Here is a 27,823-nt window from a genome sequence, read left to right on the forward strand (position 1 = left end):
CACTTGATACATGGGTAACCATAAAATTGGTTTTCATGGCACCAATCAACCATTTTGCAAATCATGGCACGGGTCATTGACAAGTACACAACACCTGTCAATAGCAGGTATTGGATCCACAAGATGCAGTGACATACTGAAACCTAGGATCCATGCTTACAATAAGCTTAGATATTTAAACCAAATTAGACCCCACATCATAGTTTTCTGTTGAATCAATGATCTGATCCTTAGCAAAGTGTGAATAGTATACTTCAGCTCTTCTGGAGATCTGTGTTAGAATCTTCAGCAACCCATGCTTGTGGGAAGGTGATTAATGGGATCGGGTGGTCAGGCTTGCTGACCTGGTTGACACATGTCATTGTATAGCAATTGTGTAGATCAAAGTTCATGCTATTGATCACTAGATTGTTATTTACAAACTGCCACCATATAGCTTAATAATTGTTGAGTGCAAGGTTAATCACCAAGCAAACAAGACACCTCTACCCTTCACCCCTGATGGTTAAGAGTGAGTGAGTGAGTGAGTTTAGTTTTACGCCGCTTTTAGCAATATTCCAGCAATATCACGGCGGGGGACACCAGAATTGGACTTAACACATTGTGCCCATGTGGGGAATCAAACCCAGGTTTTCGGCATGACCCTTAACCACTAGGCTACCCCACTGCCCCCCTGATGGTTAAGAAGAACAACACAAAAGGTAGAAGGTTTAAATACAATATATTACACATTTATTGCTGATACAAATATCTATAATTCACATAGTCAGTAGGTCACATTGTATGGTCAATCAGTATTCAGCATCACCCAGATTAAAGTTCAGTAATGGGGGCTCTGGGGGACCAAGGTAGACACCATGTTGAAAACCAGCATTAGAAAAGTCACCTCTTTAGTGTATAATAAAACAGTAATGAAAAGTGATAGCTGGTCACGTTCATGAAATAACTTGTTTGGCACTGTTAAAACTTATGAGAAACAAGACTGAAGGATCACCCCCTAACATGATGAATTGTTTATTATTTACATATTTAAAAGTGACATGTTGATGGATTCTGTATGTCAATCACAACACACAGAATGTGCATCAGAAATGGAAGACCATTGGGAAACAGATGTCAGTTTTTGCCAGTCGTGGATGAAATACATCACATAACTACGCGGTTATCTCATGCATCTTACTTCACCAAACAGAGCATTTTCTGGATTTTACAATTTTTTGCAGTATAAACTCACAACTGACGTGTTAAATATCAGAAAAAGTACTTAACTGAGGAAATTAATTTATGCATGACTTCTTGTGATGATATACCTCCCCGAATGTGTTGATAATTATGCAGTAGTTCCTGACTTGGAGAAGAAATAATATCTCTAAGACGTATCTATGGCAACCCACTGTATATGTAGTAAAGTGAGAGAAACTTGCTGCCTTTTCTGTGCCAAATATTAATATAATGTTTACAGGCACCTGGGGATTATTGTTTGACAAATTCAAAGTTGCTCTGATGTTATAGTTATCTGACAGAACACATAAATTGGAATTGTAAATTGGTACTATTCTGTTTTTGTGATTCAAATTATTATGTTTATGTGCTGGGTTTAAAAAATTATATGAAAATAATCCCTCAGAAATAAATGAACATACAAAATAACCCCAAAAAATTGTCCAACCTGTCATAGGTTTCTTTATGTGCAGTGACTAGTGCCAGAATTATCATTGTTTAAATTTGGAAACTGAACAGAAAAATATAGCAGATACTTTTTTAAATATTTTTCAAATCCTCACTGAGAGAAACTGAAATATTGGTAGTGGACAGTTTCGGATGATAAACCCAAATGCCTTAATATGATGTTAGTTCATTCTAGAATAGTAAAAATATCAGTACATTTATAAAATGCTATAATCTGTATATGGTACACTGAAAAGGCAGAGCTAAATGCATTATAATTTGAACAGGGTAAATATTTTTACCACTTTCATAACAAAATGCTGATAACGAAAGATAAATAATTAAAACGGAGGTACAAGTTTGTAGGAATCTGGTGATATTGTACATAGGATGTAACATCTGGTTGATAAAACCACTAAAATCACATAAAACATAAGGTCATTATAACTCAATTCAACACAAAACAGTTGACTGCGGGGGTTTTCAGCTAAGGGCACAATACAAAACGTTTGACCAATGTCAGTCAGTACTGTAGCTCCATATGCAGGACTCTGGACTAACAGTGTATGTTGCATTGTGACCACTGGATACAAACGTCACAACCACTTTTCATTTCTGTACAATTGTTCGTTTCAAAATGATGTTATGATCATGATTATGTTGCTATGAAAATGCAAATGTTGCTATGAGAATGCACTTCTTGTATCCTTGTGTTTGGACTCTTCAATGGCAGCAATTTCATCTTCATCTGTCATAACTGTGACAAGGGAGCCGACAGCCTTCCCAACCTGCCCTGCCATATGAAAGAGGTTACCCACATTGTTGGCACCTGGAACACAAGGGAGATAATCAACAGATGAACCTACATTTCTAACCACTCATAAATTAATTTAAAGGGTTGCGGACCAGTTATCTACCCACACACTAGTCACATTGACAAATCCAGAAAACATTAACTTGTTCAGTTATCCTTTAAATGATGTTTGTCAAACACTGACCAATAACACATGAGGCCTTAGAAACTCAAGATGTGTGAGTTTCAATTTTTTCATGGATGAAAGGAAGGAAATAGCTTTGAAACCTTGATGAAGAAAATGAAATTCATGTATACTGTGTCACTTTGAAGAAACTGTTTCAATAATAAAATTATTTAAATTTTCTTCTTTGCCAAAGGGTTCATCCTGTTTGTTACTTCACTTCCACTTTCATTCACATGATCATACTGAGATTAACGAAAGTGCTGTGAAAATCTTTTGAGTAGTATAAATACAGAAAAGTTAAATAATATTTAAGCTATATCTTACCTTTTGACCTGTCTGTATTAAAAGATGCATTTGGTTCCCCTGAGAAATCACATAGCTCTTCATCACGACTTGTACCTGACAGACAGATGCACAAAATTAGACAAAATACAACACAAGGGGAACAACTCTAGTAAACCAAATATCCTATCCTCTGCAAACATCATTGTTGACAATATGTCTATGATGTACAGTAAAATGTCTTCTAGTTTTACACTGGTAGCTTTGAAACAGTGAATAATACATCAATGTCGAGCAAGGTGTACTATGTTTAACCAATGGGTGCCCTCACCAGCCTTGGGTTTGTATTGTGTCAAAGTTTAGATTTTCACTAAGGTAACAAAGAACTGGAAGAAAGATTTCACAGACACCCAAATGGTTTTGAATGACTTGGAGTATATTTGCTAACAATACCAATAGGTCAGAGCCTAGCCCCCACTAAATTCATACCACTGAATAGGTTGAAGTATGGAGATTGAAAGAAGACTGGCTGGTTATTATTCTTTAGTACTCTGTAAGTTGTGCACATCTTACCAGCTGCATATCCATTGCCATTTATTATCCTCGGTGTGGACTCGAGCTGGGGATTGAACCTGTATCGTGGGGGCCCCAGGCAGAGAGCTGATAGAAGAGGAGGGCGTGGTCATTGGGGTTGTCCGTGACGATGAATTGAGTGACAGCGGTGTGCGGGGTTCTCCTGGAGGCTGTTGGAACAAGACATCCTCAATTAGTCTTCAACTCTTAATTAATGATGCTGCTTTAACAGGTGCCCTCAAGAACAATCCTATGATTCCATGATACAGCTGATTATTTTGTGATATTTACAGTAATTAATGTTATGAAATATGACTCTATTCTGTACATCAGTATATCATTAATACACATAACCAGGGCCTAGATTTTCGAAGCTCTCTTAGCGTTAAGATAGTCGTAAGTTAATGTTAATGTATGGCACTTACGACTATCTTAGCGCTAAGAGAGATTCGAAAATCTGGGCCCTGGATGATAGTGTGGTATATAATTGACTTGGATAGTTGTTTAAAGTGTATTGAGAACAGCAACCTTCAAGACCGATTTTGTATTGCACTTTGTTGATAAAGCCTCTCTTAGGGCTATATTTGGGTGTGTTTTGTTGAGCTGACTGATTGTGTAAACTGTTCATCCCAACAACGGATTGGGCTGAAATGGGTCTCACAGTGACCTAGGTTCACACTTACCAGCAATGGTGGAGACTTTAACCAAATACTTGGCTTACAAAAGAGGAATAATCCAAAATGTGAATCTTGAAAATGTATGAAGAGTGTATCAAACTGACAAATCAAGGGGAGATAACTGACCTGGTCGAGCAGTTGTCGTAGACGGTGTAGCTGTGCTTCTAGTTGATGGTTGTGGTCTTCTAGTATCCTCATTCTTGCCTCCAGACGACCCTTGTGTTGGCGTAGCAACTTTGCCTCTGCAATCATCTCCTCATCCCTACTTGTGTTGCTGTCACCATCTTCCGACCGTGCCATACTCCCCCTCGTGGGCATTGTTGGCCTGGCGCAGACGGTCATATTCAACCTGTAATGTTCTGCAACGGAAACCCGGTTTTGTAAGATGCAGTAGGGAAAAACTGAATTTATGAAATGTGAACCAACATGAATAAACTGAAACATCATCAATTTACTTTTCATATCTGCTATTAAAATTATCCAAGATTAAAAGATATTGTATCAGGCATAAATTCCTAATGCAGTTCTGAAAATTCAGCCAAAACCACCAAGCAGACATCTAACATTCTGGACTTTTTTAACTTTGTGGTTTGTAGTTACACTTGTGGAGGGGACAGTTTCTTGTGGACCATGAAACATTGTGTGTATGATTCTTGTTTGTTGTTTAGCCCCACACTCAGCATATGTGTGTATGAAACAATCAGTACAGATCTACATTATATTGTGGAGAGCGGAAGGTCGCGGGTTTGATCCCCGACTGCGTCATACCAAAAGACGCTAAAATATGGTACTTGTTGGTCCCTGCCTGGCGCTCAGCATTAATGGGTACAACAAGGACTGGTCGGCTCAGAGTGTCTGAGTGGGGTATTCATGCTTCACTGCAGCATGGTCTCTCAGTGGGCTAGCACTATAAAACCAGCTTCTGGGCTAGTACAAGCAGCCGCACATACCCATACACACGCATGCACGTCGTCATATGAGCGAAATATTCTCAAGTACGACGTAAAACCCAATTTCACCTCACCTCACATTATATTGCCATTCCTACCTGTTCTCTTCTTCTAGATCTTTGATTAATGTTTCCAGCTCAGACTTCTGGTCAGAATCCACCGCCATCATGATCTGCATTGGACTCTTCAACTGTAAGATAAACACCAACCTGTAGGCAGTGTTGTAAACTCCCCAAAATTTCGGCCAGACAACTGGTCTGGTAACTCTCAAAAGTTACCAGACCGGCTGGAAAGTTACCAGTCCAGAATTTTCAGGATTAAGATAAAATATAGAGGAGGTAAATAGGAGGAGGGAACTGTTTAATGTCAGGTTATTGTCACAATAACACGTTTTTAAATGTTTTCAGTCATTATATACATTACAAAATTACGCTGATTCAACAGCCAGACCATCGGGCGTGCAACTTTTTAAAACTGACCGTCCGGTCGCAAAACAGACCGTCCCGGACGGTCGGGCAGGCGGGAGTTTGCAACGCTGCTGTAGGCAAGTAGCATCACAATGGACTCATCGTACAAGTACTACTACAACATGTCCATACTTGTACTAATTGTATGAAATTGTACAAATCACCTAACATATTATGAAAAAATATCAATGTTATTATATCTGAAGTTTTCAAAGTTTTCAAAAAGGCTACAGCACAAACAAAGATTAACTTGAGCAAATGAAAGCTAATCAGGGGAGATAACACCCAGCATGACTGCTTCCTCAGTGTGCCATCATTAATCAAATCCAGATTCTGCCATGATAATTCAAACTTTAACCAAAACCTTGGCCTAAATTACCAATCAATTTGCCAGCAGAAAAATGGAGCTGATGTATCTGGTGCATGGTGTGAAACCTTGGCAGAGAGGGTCAGGTGAGTGCGATAAGCTGGCACATGATCAACAACCATCAAAATGCCACTTAACTCTTGAAGTACGTCATCAAGTATATCTCAAAAGATAAAACCTGATTTAAGTAGGCTGGATTCAGCCTCAAAACATTGAAAAAACAACACTGTTTTAGTATTTGACAACAGGTTGCAAGGTAGGGCAGAAACTTGTAAGAATACAAGAGCCTGTATAGACATAGTACTCTGTACAAAAAGTCTCAAAATATTTGATATAATTTAGATAACTGATACTACTTTCCCAATCATTACCGGTTTCCAACATCTACCACCTGCTGCTCACCTGCTCATGCTGATAATTGCCCTCATTCGGCCCTTACTGACCCCCCATAAACACATACTCCAATCTTAGCTGCTGTTATGACTCTGATACACACTGATTGCATATCCGTCCTTCCCACATCAGTTGTGTAATGATGAAGTTCTCACCCAACTCCAGCTGATCCCATGGCCCTTCTTTATCCAGACGATCAGTGTAACACAGAACCTTTGACAAACCTTATGTCAATCTCACAACTCACCCTACACACCATTACCTTTACCCCTCAGGTGGTAGACACTTCACTCTCACAAACCTCACACACCCTCTACACCCATACCCCCACCCCCTTACCACCCACTGGTGTAGCACTGCATCACACTAACCTCACCTTCATCCAACATCACACACCCTCTACACTCATACCCCCACCCCCTTACCACCCACTGGTGTAGCACTGCATCACACTAACCTCACCTTCATCCAACATCACACACCCTCTACACTCATACCCCCACCCCTTACCACCCACTGGTGGTGTAGCACTGCATCACACTAACCTCACCTTCATCCACACATCACACACCCACTAACCTCACCTTCACCATCTACACTCATACCCCCACCCCTTACCACCCACTGGTGTAGCACTGCATCACACTACCCTCACCTTCATCCAACACCTCTCTCCCCTACACCCATACCCTCACCCAATTACCACCCACATGCATCTGACTAACCTCACCTTCATCCATCACCCCTCTCTCCTACACTCATACCCATAGGCGGATCTAGAGGAGGATGCAGGGTTGCCCACCCCTCTTTTGTCCTGAAAGTTTATTAAATGACCACTGAAACTCTCATGGAAATGGGTGGAAATGAACTGTGCACACCCCGCACAACCCCCCTCTCAAAAAGCTGTATCCGCCCCTTATAACCTTGACCCCACCCCACACCAGCTCACTCTCTTTCCTCCAATCTCACCCAGCTGTTTAGAACACTGATACTCCAATATCGTGATATCCCACTGATTCCATCCATGAATGTATCTGCAGCCCGCTCCGTGAACCACACCTGTCTACACAGCCTATCTCAAACTGCATCACCCACAGTTTACTTAATACCATCTCAATATCTATTCAATAATACTCTACAGTTCCTGTTGGAAAGGTCACTTGTTAGTTCGGTTATTTTCGAACATTAATCTCCATGTGATGTGGAATTGTATCAACAAACCTCTCATTAAAGGCTCATCCTCCATCATACTACCTGTATCTACAATCAAATTGTCCCTAGAGCAAATGTCACGAGATTCTTGATAATGTCTCTGAGAGCATCAGTGAGTTGCCTCAGCTAAATGAGATGAATAAATACCAGATTCGCATAAGTCAACAAACTGGAGATGGAAGGCCAAACTGCATAGTTAAAAGGTTCAAAGCCACTGTATCTTACACTCTCGTGAACAAACAAACATGAGGCAGATCATTCAACAGAATCTGCACCAGCTTCTGCCTCAAAAAAAAGAAAAAAAACACAAAAAAAACCCCCCAAAATGAGTGTGTTCACAATGTGTATTAGAGCTGCAATATCAAACCTTACAGTACATTCAGCATGTCACTGCTTCGGGACACAGGAGCCAAATAATATTCATGAGAGGCACAACACATTTATTATTCAATCTTATTTCAAATACTCTGTTTTCTGGAGCAATTTCGATTTCAACACAGCATGAATCATGTTTAGATTTGAAGATCTGTATCTCTATAAAGAGCAGAGTGGTATACAGCCATTGAGATTAGGGCTGGGACGGTTCCAAATTTTCTACCCGGGTACCCCACCCCCTATTACCCTACCTTACCCGGATACCCATTTTGTCAATTCCTGACATCAAATTTGTAAGAAATGGCAATATCTTAATCATGTATTATATTCAAAACAGGTGACTGTAAATAATTTCTAAATGTTCAAAGACAATACAACCTTTCAATCTTGAAAGAAGAACATATTACATTGTTTAATCTATTAGTCACATGATCATAACGGGTCTGGGTATTGAGATGGGTACCCGGGTCCAACTCATTACCCACCCGTCCCGGGGATCTGGGTCACCTGTCCCAGCCCTAATTGAAATTATTTTATTATTTAGACAAGTGTAACCTGATTTCTCTAGTCTTCAGAGTTTTTTGTTATTCCTGCTTGAACAAAACAACCATGTACACTATGATTGCACTTCTGTCAGCTTTATTCAGTGCTTGATTGTAGTAAAATCAAACAGTAAGTATTACCTTTAAATGCCACTAGTTGACAATAACTACCAACATTTTACTGATCCTCAGTTTCAGGCTAGAGTACTCATGAATAAGGGGCGGTGGGGTAGCCTAGTAATTAAAACGTCTGCTTGTCACGCTGAAGACCCCGGGTTCGATTCCCCACATGGTGTACAATGTGTGAAGCCCATTTTCTGGTGTCCCCTGCCGTGATATAGCTGGAATATTGCTGAAAGCGGCATAAAACTAAACTCACTCACTCACACACTAAAAAATGATGAAGTGTACAGATAACTGTAGGTACTCACAGCATGTGTGGTTGTGTCCCCATTAAGACTCTGGCAGTACTGGGCAATCAGGTTGTGCTCGTCCTCCCTGTACAACAACAAACACGTGTCAGTCACCACGACACAACAAACAACACCTTCCCTGGTGGAACTCCTACACACACTCGCCTGTCTAGTCACGTGTATTGTGTGGAGGTAACAGATCCCAGTCGTAATAACTGGGATCAATTAGGGCTGAAATAAACATACTGAGTACAAATGTGAAATTAGTTAGGATCAAGGTTACCTCATACACAGCAATAGCTTTGCAGAAGTATAGCTGCAATATTATATCTATACCATGAGTGCCACTCATAAATATCCCATATTACAATACTGTACTACCTGGTCAGCACATCTAACCTAGAGAGTACAGCCAGCATTCCTATGGCTAACGTCAATGTCAGGATGATTCATTGTTTTCAGTACATCTCAAACTGACCTGACATTCTCGCTGTTAACACCAATAACTTGTTTATTATACAACCCTCAGTACAACAACATCCAATACTGAGCAAAATAAGGCCATCAACATTTGCCTAACATACACATTCAGACCTTAAAACATGGGAAAAAGAATGATTCTTAAGAAATAACCATGGCAACACATCCCCGTCTTCCTCAGCTGAAACACACCACTCACATCTTGGAATAATATTTGAAAAATAATTCTAGGATTGATCTCTCTTAAACAGAACATTATAAAATAATTTCATAACCTACAGCTAATCTTACCATCCAATATGGGAATTTGTCCACGACATACACTAAAACCTGCTAGTAAATCAATGGCCTGGTATGTCCGGGGGTGATATTAAACACCTAACCCACAATCACCACTGGAAGCAGGACAAGATAATGGCTGCAGTGTCTGGCACGGGATGAACATTAAACCCATACCACCAAAACTGGCACTTAATCCTGTTTTATGCTGATCATTTAAGAAAAGCTTCAGCTTGTAGCCTATCTTATGTTCTCACAAGTCCTACAGCCATAACTGAGATCCAGGAATAATACCATTATGAGCAGCACCAAGTCCTGTAGACATGAAAGATAAACCCTTATTGTTGTACCCAGGCCAGAACACCTATCTATAGGGAAAACTTTAAAAAAAACGTAACCTTCCTAAAAACTTAGCTGTATTCAATTAACAGCATGTAAAAGATGGGGAGATGACAACCCTGATACAGCTAATATTTGGGAATTGAATTAAAAATGTGAGCAAGTGTAGAGGCAAGATAGAGTTAAGCAGGAATGGCCGGATAAGAAGGGCAGTAAACTACATCTTCTGATAAAGCAGAGCTATATTTGATCTATCACTTATAACAGACAAAGTCATGGCACAACACAGGTAATTGTAAAAATTGTATAAAGTCTACAAGCAACTTACGACTCAGGTGTGGACGATGCTTGTCTCTGCTCCACCTCTGCCAATCTGAAGAGAAAACCCCCATCAGTGAAGCTAGTAATATCTCTGTATATACACACACTAGTGACTCACTGGGAGACTGGAGGCACCGCCTGGCCACACACGCTCCAAACAGTCATCTATATACATATATACAATTACACATTCATCTTTAGAATATCATATTGTCAGTAACAGAAAAGGTAGAATTTTCAAGGAGTCTCATGTTTGTTTAAGATAATTTATGAAAACCTCATCATTTCAAAGTTTTGCAGAATATTTTCAAAAACCATCTTTTGTGTCATATCATAAAATTAGCATCAAGATTGGTGATTTTGATTTTCTCCGAAGCTTAACAGTTCCTATTTCTAGTTCCTCACACACTGAAGATTATGGCACCATCAGCACACTCCTAGTTTCATTGATTATCAATTCCTGTCAATTTGCAGACAAATTCACCAATTTTCATTTTACATGCAAAATGAACATATTTCCCACAAGGAAAATGGTAAAGTTCACAGTGACCTGCTAGAAGGCTACCTCCATTAAAGTAACCTGGAACAGTAGCTTTTTCTAGATTCCCATGTGCTTGCATCCTTGCATCCTTGAATTATAATCTCATAAAATCCTTCCACAACCTACTCACCTGTTTGCATAGAGCTCCAGCCGAGAGTGCATATCTTGAGAAATACTATGCTGGGGGGAGGGAGAAGGACTGAAATAAACAATCAAATATGTTACCATGGTAACAGCACAATCTCGTTGGCTAAAAAAGCAAGCTTCCATAAAAAGTGAAATTCAATTTTGGCCCTCCACTGCATTATAAGAAAAGGTGTCAATATTGAAAAATCTACATGATATAAAAAACACTGCATGAAATTGATTTCAATGATTACTAAATGAATGAAAAAACTGCCAAATAAATCACACAGAATTGAATACCGTAAGAAGATATAAAAGTTTCAGGTTTAAGGTTTGATTTTTTGTAATGCCACACTCAGCTATATGCCACCTATCTGATGGTGGTCTGTGAATAAGACTTGACATAATCTGTGACTGACATCATGAGCATTACCCAATGCAAGCATCAACCAAGTCAGAGATTCTGGCCAACTTGTCCTCAGTTTGGGGAGGGCGGTGGGGTAGCCTAGTGGTCAAAGCATTGGCTCGTCACGCCGAAGACCCGGGTTCGAATCCCCACATGGGTACAATGTGTGAAGCCCATTTCTGGTGTCCCCCGCCGTGATGTTGCTGGAATATTGCTAAAAGCGGCATAAAACCAAACTCAGTCAGTCAGTCAGTTTGGGGAAGACACTGATCAGTACAGGGTTTGAAACTTCTTAAACATTTCTAACAATAACGTTGGAGTCAATCAACATACTTATCCAAACAACTTTCCTCATCTGCAAATTTAAGTAAGTTAATGTTAAAATGGACTGAAGGTGCACCAGTTCACAAAATGGCCCTAAGACAAGACTGCGAAAAGCATCAAACATGGAGACAGCCACCACGAAAATAACTCTCTGCTTGAATCCCCATCCATGTAGAATTGAAACTTGTTGTCTGTCTAGTCATGCTGCCTTTAGCTATGTTCTGAAGACTTGAACCAAGAGGACAAACAGTTCTCTCTCCGCAAGACAAAACAAACACATCTCCACTAGATAATTGGTTTTAACATCTCCACATATGATATTCATAACTATCACACAATTCAACTCCAAGCACTTCCCAGAGGAAAATACCACATGCAACCTAATTACCCCATTCAAAATACATGGAATCTCTTACGAGTTTGATGCTCCTGGTTAGAACATTTGAAGTTTTCAGACCAATTTCTCAGATATTGATCAAAATATTTTTAGCTATCAAATCCTTCTGAGCAGATTACAAGATTAGTTTTAGACAAGTTTTAAACAACTGTTTCCTTGATTACATTCAAAACAGCCACAGTTTCTTCTTCACAACAAGAATTCCCAATCAGACAAGAAATCTTCAAACCTTTTGAAAAATACACTTGCCAGAATGTGGATTATAATTTCGAAATCATCAATGCCTTAGAACTATTTGTGGGAGACTTTGGCCATTATCATGCAGGATAATTATACAGCAGCTCAACTACAGGCTAGCCAAAGATGTTTTTAAAGGTTCAATATTCTTGCACATAAAATTTGAGTCAGAACCACAAATATGTCTTACCTCACCACTGAAGATTCAGTAAGCCTCTGCACGTAAAAATCAGTAGTATTTTGCGAATGGTCTAATAGCCCATAAGATATTGGATGAAACTGATATGATATGGACAGTGAAAATTGTTGGTTTTATCACAACGTACATCTGTTGATCTGTGTTAACGACAGGATGTGAACAGCTAGTTACAAGACTGAAGGCAACTACCTAACCTTGGCGCTACTTCTTACACTCATTGCCATCAGAGAGTATGTGGGCATAGGTTCCTGGTACTTGAAAAGCACTCTCGGAATCAGAATAACAATCTTTAGGACAGCAGTATCATAACTCCTTCAGCATGGAAACATAAAAATCCATTCCACAGAATAATCAGTATCAATTTTCCAATGAAACAGATTCCATTGGGCATAAGCGATGAAACCACTAGAAATGCCAAACTTTCAGAATGAAGATAATATGACAGAAGTGTTCTAAAAATCATTGTAAGAGTGCCAATAACTAACACAATGAATATTTCTTCCTTCCCTTGTTGTTGGTTTGAACAATGAAGACATCAAGTCCATCAGGTTCAAACATTTTGATAATTTAATAAGTCACTTGATCATTTCTTAACATATACATTAACTTGATGCCAACTTTTCGGTTGGTGTATACATATTAAAGGTGAAATTATGTTCATCACAGTATAAGACATTTGGTCAAGATTTAAAAACTGAAACAACTTAAGGTTACTGTTTTAACCACAAAATGTTTTTTACTTACATGCAATATCTGAAATGATTAATCTTAAAGACGGGGCCTGATAGTTCATTAAACAGTGACACATACAAACAAAGTGACTTTGATTTTCAATGAAATTGTTTCAGATAAAAATGAATTGTGGCCAAAACAAACAAAAAAATATCCAAAGAAAGAAAATTACAATGACATGCTTACCCCTTTAAATTTCCCATGTCAGAGTTGTATTCAGCTAGCAATCCAGTGACTGTCTAGGGAGCTTGGCACTTTAATGTCTCACACACTAGCAGCAGTATCTTGCCATCAAACTCTAATAATCAAGTCGATAATAAGAGGTAACCCAAGTAAGGCAAATACCGGAAAACTGACAGATTACCACTTCTATTGGTACAAATCCTTGCTGTTATTCAAAACACTGAAAACTGAATCAAGACTTGACATGCCAAGCATGGTGCAACAATGTCCATCTTGACCACAATGGAGTGAAGCTGGAGATCTACATCACCAAGCTCTGACCCAATCACGTCTGGTCCAATGTGTTATTAAAAGTGCCTTGGACAGGTCCAGTCGATACACCCGACAGCTGATTACAAAAACACGAGGCGGCTGCAGAACGTAACACTGTCCGATATTTCCTTGGGTCTATCACATGTCCGTTTCCCTCTTTGATATATCAACACATGAGACAATATACCGATTCCAAAATTCCTGATATTGTCATGGCTGGCTGGCACAACTCCTGGGTGCAGTGAGATAACACCTACCAGCAGACTGCAGAAAGCCGTAACAGCAGGCAGTGGACCGACAGGCAAGGTCGGAAAAACCCTGCCCAACCCGTTCAATCAATACACAAATGAAGTTAAAGTAGCTGTACTGCGCAGTCGTTATGCTAAGCCAATCAAGGAATTGCAATCTTCAGATGGCGCACATACAATATGAAATCCCAATTGCTGACAAAATAAAATTGGAGCTTATGTAAAAAGATCTGGTCTGTCAAGCACTCCTGGAATGGTTCATGTAAGATGAAAATGGTTTTGTGACTGGCGTCTTCTGGAGAATATCGACTCCACGTGTCTGATTGAAATAGTTCCGTAATCAATAGGCATTCTGTGTTCAATCTCATTTCTATATCTGGCTGATGTTTTCTTCTGTTAATTCTGCCATTTAAAGTCATAAACAGTCTTTGAGAGCTTCAAATTTTGAATTCAAATAGACACTGAAACTGTAGACAAATGACTTACAATTCCCAGCCCAATTCATTGCCTTCATGATTGTGAATTTTATCCAAAATTTTGTATTATGATTTCCATTCATGACTTTTTCATGGAGTGAAAGCTGGATATTCATGATGCTCTATTTCTAAAATTCTCCTTCACAAAACTGTGACCCAATGATTATACCCTCAATGACACTGTAGATCAATAACATAATGCCTTGTAACAGTCCTTGCTTAAGAGTGAGTGAGTGAGGGATAGTTTTACGCCGCTTTTAGCAATATTCCAGCAATGTCATGGTAGGGGACACCAGAAATGGGCTTCACACATCTTACCCATGTGTGGATTCACACACGGGTAAGAGCGTGACGAGCGAACGCTTTAACCACTAGGCTACCCCACCGCCCCCTCCTTGCCTAAGACTGACTGACTGACTGAGTTTAGTTTTACGCCGCTTTTAGCAATATTCCAGCAACATCATGGTAGGGGACACCAGAAATGGGCTTCAGACATTGTACCCATGTGGGGATTCGAACCCGGGTCCTCGGCGTGAGGAGCCAACACATTAACCACAAGCTTAAAACTACCCCACCACCCCCCTTGCCTAAGAAACACCATGCATAACATGCTATCTAATCCAAACTGAAAGACCTAGATATCGTGTAGAGTAGTTCACATAAAATACATAAATATATACTCCCTTAAGCATCACCTGTCAAAAACAAAAAGGACAGAAGTAATACATGGCAAGTCCGTAATCCTGGAGGTGTTTAGAATAGATTGATGTACTGCACATCGTGGTAGTTTGGATGTTCTGTACAGGAGGACTTGTACGTTCTCTGAACTCAACTCCTTCTTGTGTTAATCAATATAAAGATTCACTTTTTAAGCTGAAACAAACTAAATTCTCACAGCAACTAGACAGTGCTAACAACCTGCAACACCCTTGCAGACCACTCCTCATCAAATATTAATAGTTTACAAGCCTTCCACTTGGATAATCTATTAACCATCCAAAACAGAGACATATTTCACGTATGACATATACACTTTCCCTCTAATGGATAGAGCTTCCTAGGTTCGTTGTGAATATTTATATAATGTCTCCTGTGGGCAAGCTGATTCATCAGTACCATCAGAAACAGGTCAATACAATAATACAGGAAGGAATCCAAGTTGAAAAGCTCATCCGAGCATCAATTTGTTAAAAGCAAGCGCAGAAAATACACAATAAACCTGTTTGATGTGCCGTGCCAACCTGTCAAGCAGATAATGTGCAAGTCAGAAAGTCGTCATTGACATGCCATTAGACAACCTCTTAGAACAAGACTTTCATAGTCGTAAAAATAATGAGCCCTTGTGTCAACTGTTGACAGAGCATCTGCCCGGACTTACAGTGGGATCAGTTCGTTCTGACTATCACTTGATGTGCGGTACTGTAATGGTTGCTCTCATCACGTACATTCAAGTGGAGAGTTTACTGAGGTGATGGTGACTGTCTGGCTAGTTCACAGGCAATGACATTTGTCCTTACAAAGCCATGAAAATGTTAAGACATACATTATTCATCTCACTTTATTTCAGAGCTGGTCTGGGTTATTAAATATTTGGAGCCCTTTCCCAAAGGATGTATACTGAATCCAAAGTCCAGCATCATGAATATTTCAGGGGATATCTTTCTACAATTGTGTACTAAGTCTCTACAAAACAATGCCCCCCCTACCAAATAGTCATGATCCCTGAAGAAACAAAATAATTTTTCAAATATACTGATGAAAAGTCCTAAGGTAATATGCAGAAATATAGGAAAGAAACGTCTCTTGACGTTTTCAGTATGATTGATTTATATCAAAATAGAACAATACTGCTTCAGCGAGTGAGTGAGTGAGTTTAGGTTTATGACACTCAGCAATATTCCAGATATATATGGTAAATAATCGAGTCTGGACCAGACAATCCAGTCATCAACAACATGAACATCGATCTGCGCAATTGGGAACCGATGACATGTGTCAACCAAGTCAGCGAACCTGACCACCCAATCCCGTTAGTCACCTCTTACGACAAGCATGGGTAACTGAAGATCAATTCTAACCCGGATCTTCACGGGTCGCCTCTTACGACAAGCATGGGTTACTGAAGATCAATTCTAACCCGGACCTTGACAGATCACATTGCCTTAGCAACATTTTAACATTCCACCTATCTCCATGCAGGCTTTCGGAGCAAACCAGTGAGTGATACTTGGTTTCAACATGTTATGTAATCAGGGTAAGATATGGAATCAACATGGAGTAACATGGCCTCACCTGCACGAGTTACCTTTCACCTTTTCTAGCTACAAGCAATACCCACATCTATACATGACTTAACACAATTAGTGAGTGGAAGTTCATGCTAGATGATGATAAAGCAGCATTATCACTGCAGGGGATAAAAAAACTAGTTTTATTACCATTGTAGGGAATCAAACCCAGGCCTTTGTAGTGAGTGAGTGAGTTTGGTTTTAAGCCGCTTTTAGCAAAATTCCAACAACATCATTGCGGGGAACACCAGAAATGGGCTTCACACATTGTACCCATGTGGGGAATCGAACCGAGGTCTTCAGCATGACGAGTGAACGCTTTAACCACGAGGCTACCCCACCTCCCCCCAGGCCTTTGTAGCAATGAGGAGGTGCATTAACCAAACGGCTACCCCACCACTTCCCTACTTAACACAGTCAGCAGCGTTTCTCTGTTCTGATGAGTTTTACCTGCTGCCAAATCAAGTCTGGTCAGATCTGTGAGCATTGATTATCAGTCTTTGGCTGCTAGTATTTGGTAGCGATCATCTGTCACTCCACAACACAAAAGTTGTCTTGAAAGCGGCACACAAAGAGGAAATTACTACAGTCACGTAGCTAGTGTTCTTATCAGAATGTTTCAAAATCAATTAAATGGAACATGCTAGGCTGGGTTGGACATCACATACAGACCACTCGTGCATATGATAGTCTCACATTTTACAGATACAATCTATTTGTCAGAGTAAAATACATGTTTCCAACAGCTTCTTATTCCCTAACAAACAATCACTTTAACACCAACAGAAAATATTTGCACCCAAAACTATCAAAATTTCCATATTTTAATGAATATAGTGTTCCAAGGTGGACTGAATTATTCTGTATTCGGATTTGAACAGACAATAGTAAGCTCTGACATACCTAACAGGTGTAACTCTGCGCAGCTAATTGCAGCACCTTCAACAACTCGATATTCAGGCTTCATGCAAAATTTTCTCCTCACGTTTGATTGGCAGATATGGGATTTATGTTCTGGCAGTAATGTCACTTTGAGATATAAGCTCCTAAGCATGCTTGTTGGTGTGTGGTTTTATGTGAATGTGGCGTGATTATCCACTCCGATGGGACTCTACAACAATGTTTGCAATCTCTTGCAGGATTCATATCAGCTTGTGGGCAGTAAATCACCTGTTAATTTCCTGCGTGCAAAACGCAAACACAAATCGATCAGTCTCAACAATACTGTAATGATTATCCTAATACTGCAAACTTCAAAACTATCACCTATCAAAAGGAAGGGCAATAAAGACTGGGTATTGTGACAAAGCTTGGTCCCTCTCCATGTTGACCAACACTGCACTGTGGAAACATTAGTGTGGCAAGGATGACTGTAGGGATGGAAGACAAAGCTGGTCTAATTGGGTTTGGACGTTTACAGTATTTGCACATATCAACTGAAACTACAAATCATATATTCACATAATGATATCTGCATTATTCTGGAATCAATGCAAGAAATCTGAACGAAAAATCCAACCTCAGAAAGTTCAGCTGATGAATTTATTATTGAAATTTATTATTAATTCACACTGTAGTCTTAACAAAGCATCCTGAAATCATCCAGTCTCAATCATCATCATCAATGTTGCTTCAGACTGGGTCTGAAAATATTTAGTTGTACTGTGCAACAATGTTCTTAGATAAACTGACCTGAATAAATATTTGTCGCAAATTTGTGTGAAGGAATTTAAATAGAATGTAATGATGCTAATCTTGTGACTTTCTGATTGTCTGAAACTGATTTCCATTAAATCGTCATGGTTAGTTACAAACATGTACAATTTCTTTCTTTCCTGCACATTAGATTCCTGAAAACCAACATGAAGATGAAATAACCAGCATCTACCTTTAATACAGAATATTCTTTCAGAACGTTTTAACATTTAAAAAGGCTCCCTTGCTACCCACTGAATATCCATGAGAAACAGATTCCGATATTTACGAGGCTGAATCTGGCGGCAATCAATACGTGAACACAATGGACAGGTACAATGAATCACTAACAGAACAACTGGCAGAACTTCATAAAGCTGGCAAAACCACTCCCATAATTCCATAATGTCCAGCCTGATGGGAACTATTATGAACGTAAAAAGACCCATACACGTCTAACATTTTTTCCATTATCAGTTAATGTGATTTCCAAAGGTACCATGGGACGTAAATGATGAAATAAGTGAATTAGATTACTTTATAACTATTAAGCATATTTGGATAATAAAGCCATAATTTATATCACAATATTCTAAAACCATTCAGTAACAATTAACAAAGAATTACTGATAATGGCATTCCCAATATTTTTTCTGCACACAATGCCGTGTTCACTTGAGCATAGCTTAATGAAATTATGTTAAAAAGTACATCACTTTATGTCTCAAACCAAGTAATCACACAAAAAACACTAATTTAAACTATGCTGAGGACTTCAAATTCAAAACCATTCATCAAAACTATACTACCTTCATCATAAAATACATTCTGTAAACGTATGAATAAATCTAAGTTCTAGAAAGAGTAGTGACATACTAACTATACATACAAATGATAATACACAATCTCCATGATCTCAATGTCCTCCAGCACAAATATCCAAGCTAACAGTCCAAGAATGAAGTGACCTTCACTTGAATTCAAAACCAGTTATCTTGCATGGACAGAAGCGTGCATCCGATCATTCCTGCGTTGAGTTGTACAGTGTGGCTGACATAGCCAGATAGTCAACACACTGTCGCTCACACCAACCTGGTTAGAGAATACTCACCATGTGTCGATATTGCTCATGTCAAATATAGACTCACATAAGGGAATTTTCCAGGCTTTTATTGAGGCTGATAGATTCAGTAGCAAACCTCAGGGTCTGAATGTTACAGCATTGTTGTGAATATTCCTGATTTCATGTTTGTATTTATTACCTTAAAAATATATTACCACAACTATCTATCTGCAAGTTAAAGGACATTATTCAGAAGCAAAAATGGCAAAATATTCTTAACCTTTAAGTTTGTCTATACACAAATTACATTTGTAAACATATACTCTTTGAAATCAAATTTCTGTTACTCTCCCTCTTTGTAAGGCTATATTTGGGTCAACACAAGCCCTCAAAAATTAAATAACAAATCCCAATGGGTAGTGAAACAAACAATGATACTATGTATATGTAAGTATGATGTATCCCTTCAGAAGTCTACATACACAGAAGTCAACACATCTCAGACCCCTTGTGTTGTCAGGGCAACAGGACAGCTCCATCACTCTGATGCCACCATCAGGTGGGCTTTCTACTGTGGTGAAACTATATATACACACCATCTTTCAGTGGCACTTTAGAAGATGTAGGCTGAATGGACATGCAGCTGTCTTATGGATCTCAACTTCTTTATTCTTTCAATGAGATGTTTTGGAGCAACTGCAAGTACCCTTACCGAGAACTTCCTAGATAAAGGTACCTAAAGCACCTGTACTATAAAGTTTTGTTACTTGCATGAAAGAGTTATAATCCATAACTCAACCCTTGCCTCGATGGGCATAGCATGACCTACAATGGTCAGGACATGTTTAGCTATAGATTGCTGGACAATGGGACACAATACTACTCTGTAATAACAGCATCATCAATTAACCTTGGACTTTACACTGCTGTGAGTGAGTGAGTGAGTGAGTGAGTGAGTGAGTGAGTGAGTGAGTGAGTGAGTGAGTGAGTGAGTGAGTGAGTGAGTGAGTGAGTGAGTGAGTGAGTGAGTGAGTGAGTGAGTGAGTGAGTGAGTGAGTGAGTGAGTGAGTGAGTGAGTGATGCTTTGAACAGCATTTCAGTCAAATCAGCATGTCAGCAAAGAATACCCACAACTGATGTATGCTGTATATGCTCACCACTGATATTAAAACTGTAGCTGCCAAGTTTCCCCAGTACAATAAATATTTTGCTGACATGTGTCCATGTGATTAAAACATTCAGCTGACAATTAATTGCTTAGTTTGTACTTCGACTTCAGTCACTTCAGATAGTACAAGTGCAGAGCCCCGATTGGACAGATACAAAACTAGTAAAAGCATTCACAAGTCGATAAACATGATGTATTCATGTTCCAAGCACACATTGTAAAGGTAAATGATGACCAACTATTTCCTGGTGTCATTGAACCTTTAGTCCTTCTGACTTTTGACAGACTATTCATCTGAATTAAGGAAGAAACCAGAAATGTACTGATAATCATAATTTGGATTAGAATCAGATCCTTGCAATGTTGCCGTGGACAACCCTTCACAACCACCTTCAGAACTACATGTACTACTACTACTATCAAATTCAATCAAATGTTCTGATTTGTACCTGAGATGTAAAACAAAGGTGGGTTAACCTGATAATATTTCAAGTCACAGTATTTAGGCAATACTGTCTGTGAATATTTCACAACAGTCGAGGAAACAAAAAGTATTAAATGGCAAAAAAACCTGCTCAATAGTCTAGCACTGGGCATTTCACAGAATACTTATCACAGATTTTACATGCCATATTAATCTTAACTTTATTACTTTATAGTACATTTTTAAGTCAAAACATTTTCCTGAGGATTTTGGTGAATGTAAATGAAATGTCAAGTGTTCAATGAGCATAATCTTTGACAAAATCTTTGACGGAACCTGGCAGACAATACCAGTGGAGTCCAGTCATATTCAAGTGATTCAATAGATAGTCAGTACCAGATGTTTTTTTATGACCCAACCACTCTAATTATCTGTTTTACTCATCCCCTGGGTGATCATGTGCACAATTCTAGCAAATGAAGTAATGGCTGCTGCCTATCTGTTGTCTCCACACACACTCTTATTCAGAGATGAGTGAGTGAGTTGAGTTTTATGCCACTTTTAACAATATTCCAGCAATATCACGATGGGGGACACCAGAAATGGGCTTCACACATTGTACCCATGTGGGGAATCAAACCCTGGTCTTTGGCGTGACAGCGATTTATTCCATTGTCATCATGTGTCTGAGAGAGATTCGCATCACACCTGTTCCTACAACACCTTCAACTATATGCAACTGCCTGTTTCTTTCAGAAAATACATGCAGTTTGTTGATTGTGCATTTCACCTTATCCGCATTGAATAATTTATGTTAACGAAGAGTTCAAAAGAATGTATTCATGAAAATAATACACTCAGAACCTTGGATAATATTTTTCATGCATACATACAATTTTATTTTTAAATTGACATAATATATATACCATCTTTACTGCGTAACATCATTTAATTTTTGTTTGACAATAAGGAGATCTGACAAATTGAACTTGTAAAAAATGAAATTCAAATTTAGGAAACTTTTGGAACATACTTCAAACAAGATGATAAACAGGGTTATCTTCTATTTTCTGCCATCTATCATTCAAAGTGATCGTAATAAGCAGTGGTTAGGAAGACCAAACTATTTCAATCTACCAATTTAACTTGCATGTGTCAGAAATGTCAGTCACCTGTAATGAGCATCCTGAAAATAGGCCGAACATATATATCTTCTAATTAGTTTTCATGTGATACTTTACCAAGTATTTATAGCAGACCAGTGAGGAACCCACGATTAAGTGAACTTCATGATACACAACAATACAAAAACTATTTCCCTGTAACATGCTGTTGTATTTGTGGCCTCTCACTGCTGAAATAGACATGATCTGTCAAACTACATCCTCAGATAAGAAATCTATTTGAAAATCGATATCTTAGATAAAACAACAACTCAGATAATATTTTCAAGTTTGTTTTTCTAATCCATAGATTTTCAGATGAAAAAGGGTGCTATTTTCGTGACAACTACCTCCAAGAATTTTTAAATTTTATATAATTTCAACCCCATTTATAACTTAATTTTGACAAAAAAGTTGCTTTGAATTTTTAGAGAAAAAAAAAAGTTTGGAATAACTTTGTAAACTATTATCATTGAATTTTACAGGGATAACGAACCTCGATTATAGCTGACTTTATCACAACGTGGGAATACAGGAAGTGAAGTCTTAAATGGCATGACATAAATTACCAACATTCAATCAAAGTTTGTCACATGATGTGAATGTGACCATTTGTAATTACATTATTTGTAAAAACATAACTAATTCGATCTGAATATAGCTCCACATCAGATTCACTTAGGAGAAACGTGTCTGTGTCCAAGACGTAATTATATTTGTCAATTACTCATCTGTCACACTTAAAGTTCACGCGATCCTCCTAACACGCTTGTATAACACTGGCAGGTGATCCATAGAGATATATTCTACATCCATAACACAGCTAATTCGTTGATTGAAAAGAAGAAAGACAGTTACAGAGAAATATAATCAATTTATGCATACAGAGAACGGGCCATCTGAAACCGTGAGGTCACGGGGATGCCATTTTGAAGAGGCTGCTTGCATGACAGTAATGCCTCTTGTCAACATTTCAAACACAGTTTCAAAGTGAACTTATGCAGCAACACTTTGAAAGTTTCCTGACTGACAAAAGAATTTGAAATGAAATTTCAAACTGTAACCAGAAAAAATAATTTTCTAATCAAGTTATTGGCACAAAAAAGTATGTTATGGTATTAGTTTGCAAACTGACATGTCATGACCTTGGTGAATAAAGTTTCCTGTTTATAATTAAATCCTCCATTCATTGGGATTGTCATTGAATAATACTAAGTTCTAAGGAGATGTTTGACTTTTTCAAACACGTATATCTGATTATGTTCATTCAGAATACTTCTAACAACATTAACATTTGTTTCTGGAGGTTCAAAGTCTTCAAGGCATTGTTTTCTCACCAACTGATCTATTTCATCTTTAAAAAAATGAAGAAGACAAACGACCAAGATTCATTGAACAAATTTCTGAATAAGACAAATCACATTAGAAATGCACGATCATCTAAGTTTTTCAATGTTTCTGTTTGAGGTGAGATGGAACGGGGTTTAACCGATATAGTGATATGCATGCACAAGTGTGCCTAGCTGCTTCTATTACCCAGACTTATCCCCATTTTATGGTGCTAGCCCACTGGTGCACCATGTCACAGTTTAACAAAATATACCTCACTTAGACACATCTACTGACTCTGATCCAAACAGGTATTGTTTTCCAAGATATTTTTATGGATTAAACTTCTTTTTTTTTTTTCCTCACAACGTTTTGGGACCATTCCAGGTCCCTTAATTAGGTGAACTGATGAATAATCTGGTGAACTGATGAATAATCAGGTGAACTGATGAATAATCAGGTGAACTGAAGAAGGGACCTGGAACCAGGACCAGGTGAGCTGATGAAGGGACCTGGAATAGTCCCGAAACGTCATGAGGGAAATCCAAAAAAGAAAAAGAAGAAGTTTAATCCATAAAAATATCTTTGACATCTATGTAGAACTTCTAAAGCCACGGAAAGACATCAGGTCTTGTTTTGTTTCTTTAATGTAAACAACAATCTGTCAACATAATTTGGTTTGATGCATCCAGGGATCAAACCACAGACCTGCTCACTGGGCAAACACTCATTCAACTATACCACAGTGGCATTGGTTTTATGTTTGAAAAATTACAGGTGAAATCAACAGTCTGGTTCACACAGCCTATGGTTTGGTTGGTTGGTTGGTTGGTTGGTTGGTTGGTTGGTTGGTAGGTTAACGCCACACTGAGCAATATTCAGGCTATATGGTACCCAGCCTATGCACATATATTGACTGCCTGTCTTGTGTATGCTCTGTTGTCTCTGGGACACTGACCAGTCCCTGTCCTGCTGTAAACCTTCCACCATCATAACCATTGTATGCTAAATTACTAGAGTTCGGATCACCTTAGAGACACAGCTGTTGTAAACCTACCACCATCATAACCATTGTATGTAAACCTACCACCATCATAACCATTCATAACCATTGTATGCTAAAGTACTAGAGTTCGGATCACCTTAGAGACACAGCTGTTGTAAACCTACCACCATCATAACCATTGTATGCTAAATTACTAGAGTTCGGATCACCTTAGAGACACAGCTGTTGTAAACCTACCACTATCATAATCTTTGTATGCTAAATTACTTGAATTAGGATCACCTTAGTGGGAAGATCACCTTAAACTTTCACTAACTACATACTTGCCAAAGCTTACATCAACAATATCGCCTCCTCTGGAACCAGAGTATCAACCTTAAATTTGCAGACAAGCAACATGCTGTTTAATAGGGACAATATGGTAATCTCCATCCAACTGAGCGAGACAATTACTTCATCCAAAATGGAATAAGATTCCTATAAGTAGCAGTTATTTCTGGGCCTACCTTTCTAGGTTGTCCCCTTCCAACACGGTCTGCACAGGGAGGTAACCGAGGCGAGGATGTTTCTTGAAATAACGTTTTGACTTGAATTTGTTCTTGAAAACTTTGGTGAAATCTCTCATATCTTCTCCTGAGGTTGTCTGAAAACAATCAAGATTGCAACATAGAACAGTAATGTCATGTTTCAGATTGGAAAAAATAAGGGAAAATAACTGACAAATATCGCGGAGGCGAGAGCTGCATTCTAACCAATCAATACTCTGATGTTTTTATTGCGTCCTTTTAAGTTGAAATACGTATTACTCATCCCTCATTACAAAAAATAAATTACATGACAGGAAATTAGAAAATAGCTATTCAAAATAACATTTTTCACATTAGAAAAGACTGTGAATCTAATATAATGGATTTTTGTGGTTTCTTTGATGAACTTTCAAAGGCAGCTTCAATCTATGTAAACAATTAAAACTTGCTCTTTTTTGTCATCCACTGTATTTTAGAACAAATGATTTATTACTTCAGTAGCCAACTTGGAAAACACTGTCAAAGGCTGTTTACATGCTCCAGGAAGACATCCATGACAAAAATATCCTGAAGAATTTTCTACAAAGCCAGAATTGTTTCCTATATGTATTTACATCTCTCATTCTTGTTATGTAGTTTATTGATACTGTTTACTGAGTCAATGTCCAAAGGCCAAAGAAGAACAGTTTGTTTGTTGTTTAAAGCTGCACTCTAGCTATATGACGACAGTCTATATGTAAATAATTGAGTCTAGACCAGAAAATCAAGTGATTGATATCATGATGCCCGAATACACAATGCCATTTAGAAAGTGAGTGAGTGAGTGAGTATGGTTTTATGGTTTTAGCAATATTCCAGCAATATTCCAGCAATATCACGGCGGGGGACACCAGAAATGGGCTTCACACATTGTACCCATGTGGGGAATTGAATCCGGTTCTTCGGCGTGACGAGCGAACGCTTTAACCACTAGGCTACCCCACCACCCCCATTTAGAAAGTGGTCAAATGTAGCATATGTTAGATTTGTGGAAGCTGCGGTGGCTGAGCGGGTTAGGCAGCTGACTTTGTGTGTTGTCGATTAGGTGCCTGACTCTGAGGGTGCGGGTTCGAATCCCAGATGGGACTCAACCCAAGAAAAGTACTAGAATCTGTACTTTACGAAGAAAGGGCATCTCAAATATAACATATGTTACATCATGATCCCCGACAAGCATTAAAAACTCCTCATCCTCACAGTTGCCTCTTACAACAAACATGGGTTGCTGAATAATACGAGTGTTGTTGGTCAGCTATATTCCAGCATTAGCATTGCCGACAGCAGCAATAAAGATGAAGGAAACCAGTGACTGATGTTATGAGCAGTGATCCACAAGGCCAGGCAGAGCGAGTGAGTTAAAATTTAAAGTCACACTGGCAGTATTTCAGCCATATCGTGACTACGAGGGCACGATAACATGGAATCAGCCATGTTAGATTGAATAAGGTTGACTCTTATGACAGTTGGCTTTGTTCCTCTGAGTGAGTGAGTGAGATTAGTTTTACGCCGCACTCAGCAATATTCCAGCTATATGGCGGCTGTCTGTAAATAATCGAGTCTGGACCAGACAATCCAGTGATCAACAGCATGAGCATCGATCTGCGCAATTGGGAACTGATGACATGTGTCAACCAAGCCAGCGAGATGTTCCTCTGATATCGCACTGAGACTCATAGAGGCAGTTAGATATATCCAGGGAAATAATCATTAGTTTTAATCAAACTGGTCAGTGAAATACATTAACACTTGTAACTCAAGCTTGTCGTAAGAGACAACTAACGGGATCGGGTGGTCAGGCTTGCTGACTTGGTTGACATATGTCATCGCATCTCAATTCCGCAGATCGATGTTCATGCTGATGATCACTGGATTGTCTGGTCCAGACTTGTTAATGTGAAGACTAAGCACATAATTTCATAAAAATATCCCTACAAATATTAAGGATCCCTAATTTGGTTGGTTCAGTTCCTATAACATTAGTGGGGAAATCTTTAAATCCAATTTAGAAAGATTTGCCATTTGCTCGTGACTTAGTACAAGCTTGATGACCAATGTATATATATATACTCACAGCAGTACAATATTCTTGCATAGGATGTGTCAGCTTATGACTTTTGTGTTTCCTCCCAGAGAAGAAACAGTTTTGGCAGACATCAAAGTTAAAGCACCGCAAACAACGATACCTGAAAAATATAGAAAAAAAATTGAACTTATACAGCAAAATATACCAACTTCTAAAACAATACTGATGTCCATCATTTAGAAGAAATTCACATATTATACAAACAGTATGTTTCATGAATAGGGGGTGACTCACTGATAAATAACAGTTTTAAGAATGCAGAATTAAAATGACTCATATAAGCACAGTATCATTAAACCATGAATATTTCAAAGATGAATTAGAAAATCAAATGCACTTTAAATACATTCCATTAGAAATCCTGATATATTTACTGGCAGTAACACATGCTATATTGGGATTACAAAACAAAACAATTGAATATTTTAGGCAAAAATTAATACAAATGGCTCACCCAATTATGTCACCTCATTCATTTAAATATTTCAAAAGAACCCCGTGTATCCATGCTAATTTATTGCCTATGTCACTGATACAAG

The 27,823-nt window shown here is 38.6% G+C and overlaps 1 protein-coding gene across 1 annotated transcript in view; it reads right to left on the bottom strand.

Moving 5' to 3' along the window:
- Positions 1 to 705: 705 nt before the first annotated feature.
- The window catches only part of LOC124265473 (dystrophin-like), a 199,136-nt gene continuing 172,018 nt past the window's right edge, over positions 706 to 27,823 (bottom strand). The window contains 12 exon segments of the mRNA XM_046700270.1: positions 706 to 2,497; positions 2,973 to 3,047; positions 3,504 to 3,580; positions 3,582 to 3,673; positions 4,307 to 4,472; positions 4,474 to 4,539; positions 5,229 to 5,320; positions 8,918 to 8,984; positions 10,326 to 10,370; positions 10,990 to 11,058; positions 25,142 to 25,278; positions 27,273 to 27,384. Of these exon segments, the coding sequence (XP_046556226.1) occupies positions 2,352 to 2,497; positions 2,973 to 3,047; positions 3,504 to 3,580; positions 3,582 to 3,673; positions 4,307 to 4,472; positions 4,474 to 4,539; positions 5,229 to 5,320; positions 8,918 to 8,984; positions 10,326 to 10,370; positions 10,990 to 11,058; positions 25,142 to 25,278; positions 27,273 to 27,384 (1,144 nt within the window). The 3' untranslated portion in view covers positions 706 to 2,351.

Source organism: Haliotis rubra, unplaced genomic scaffold (assembly GCF_003918875.1).
Source record: "Haliotis rubra isolate DU_JTF1 unplaced genomic scaffold, ASM391887v1 Scf98, whole genome shotgun sequence".
Classification (NCBI taxonomy): domain Eukaryota; kingdom Metazoa; phylum Mollusca; class Gastropoda; order Lepetellida; family Haliotidae; genus Haliotis; species Haliotis rubra.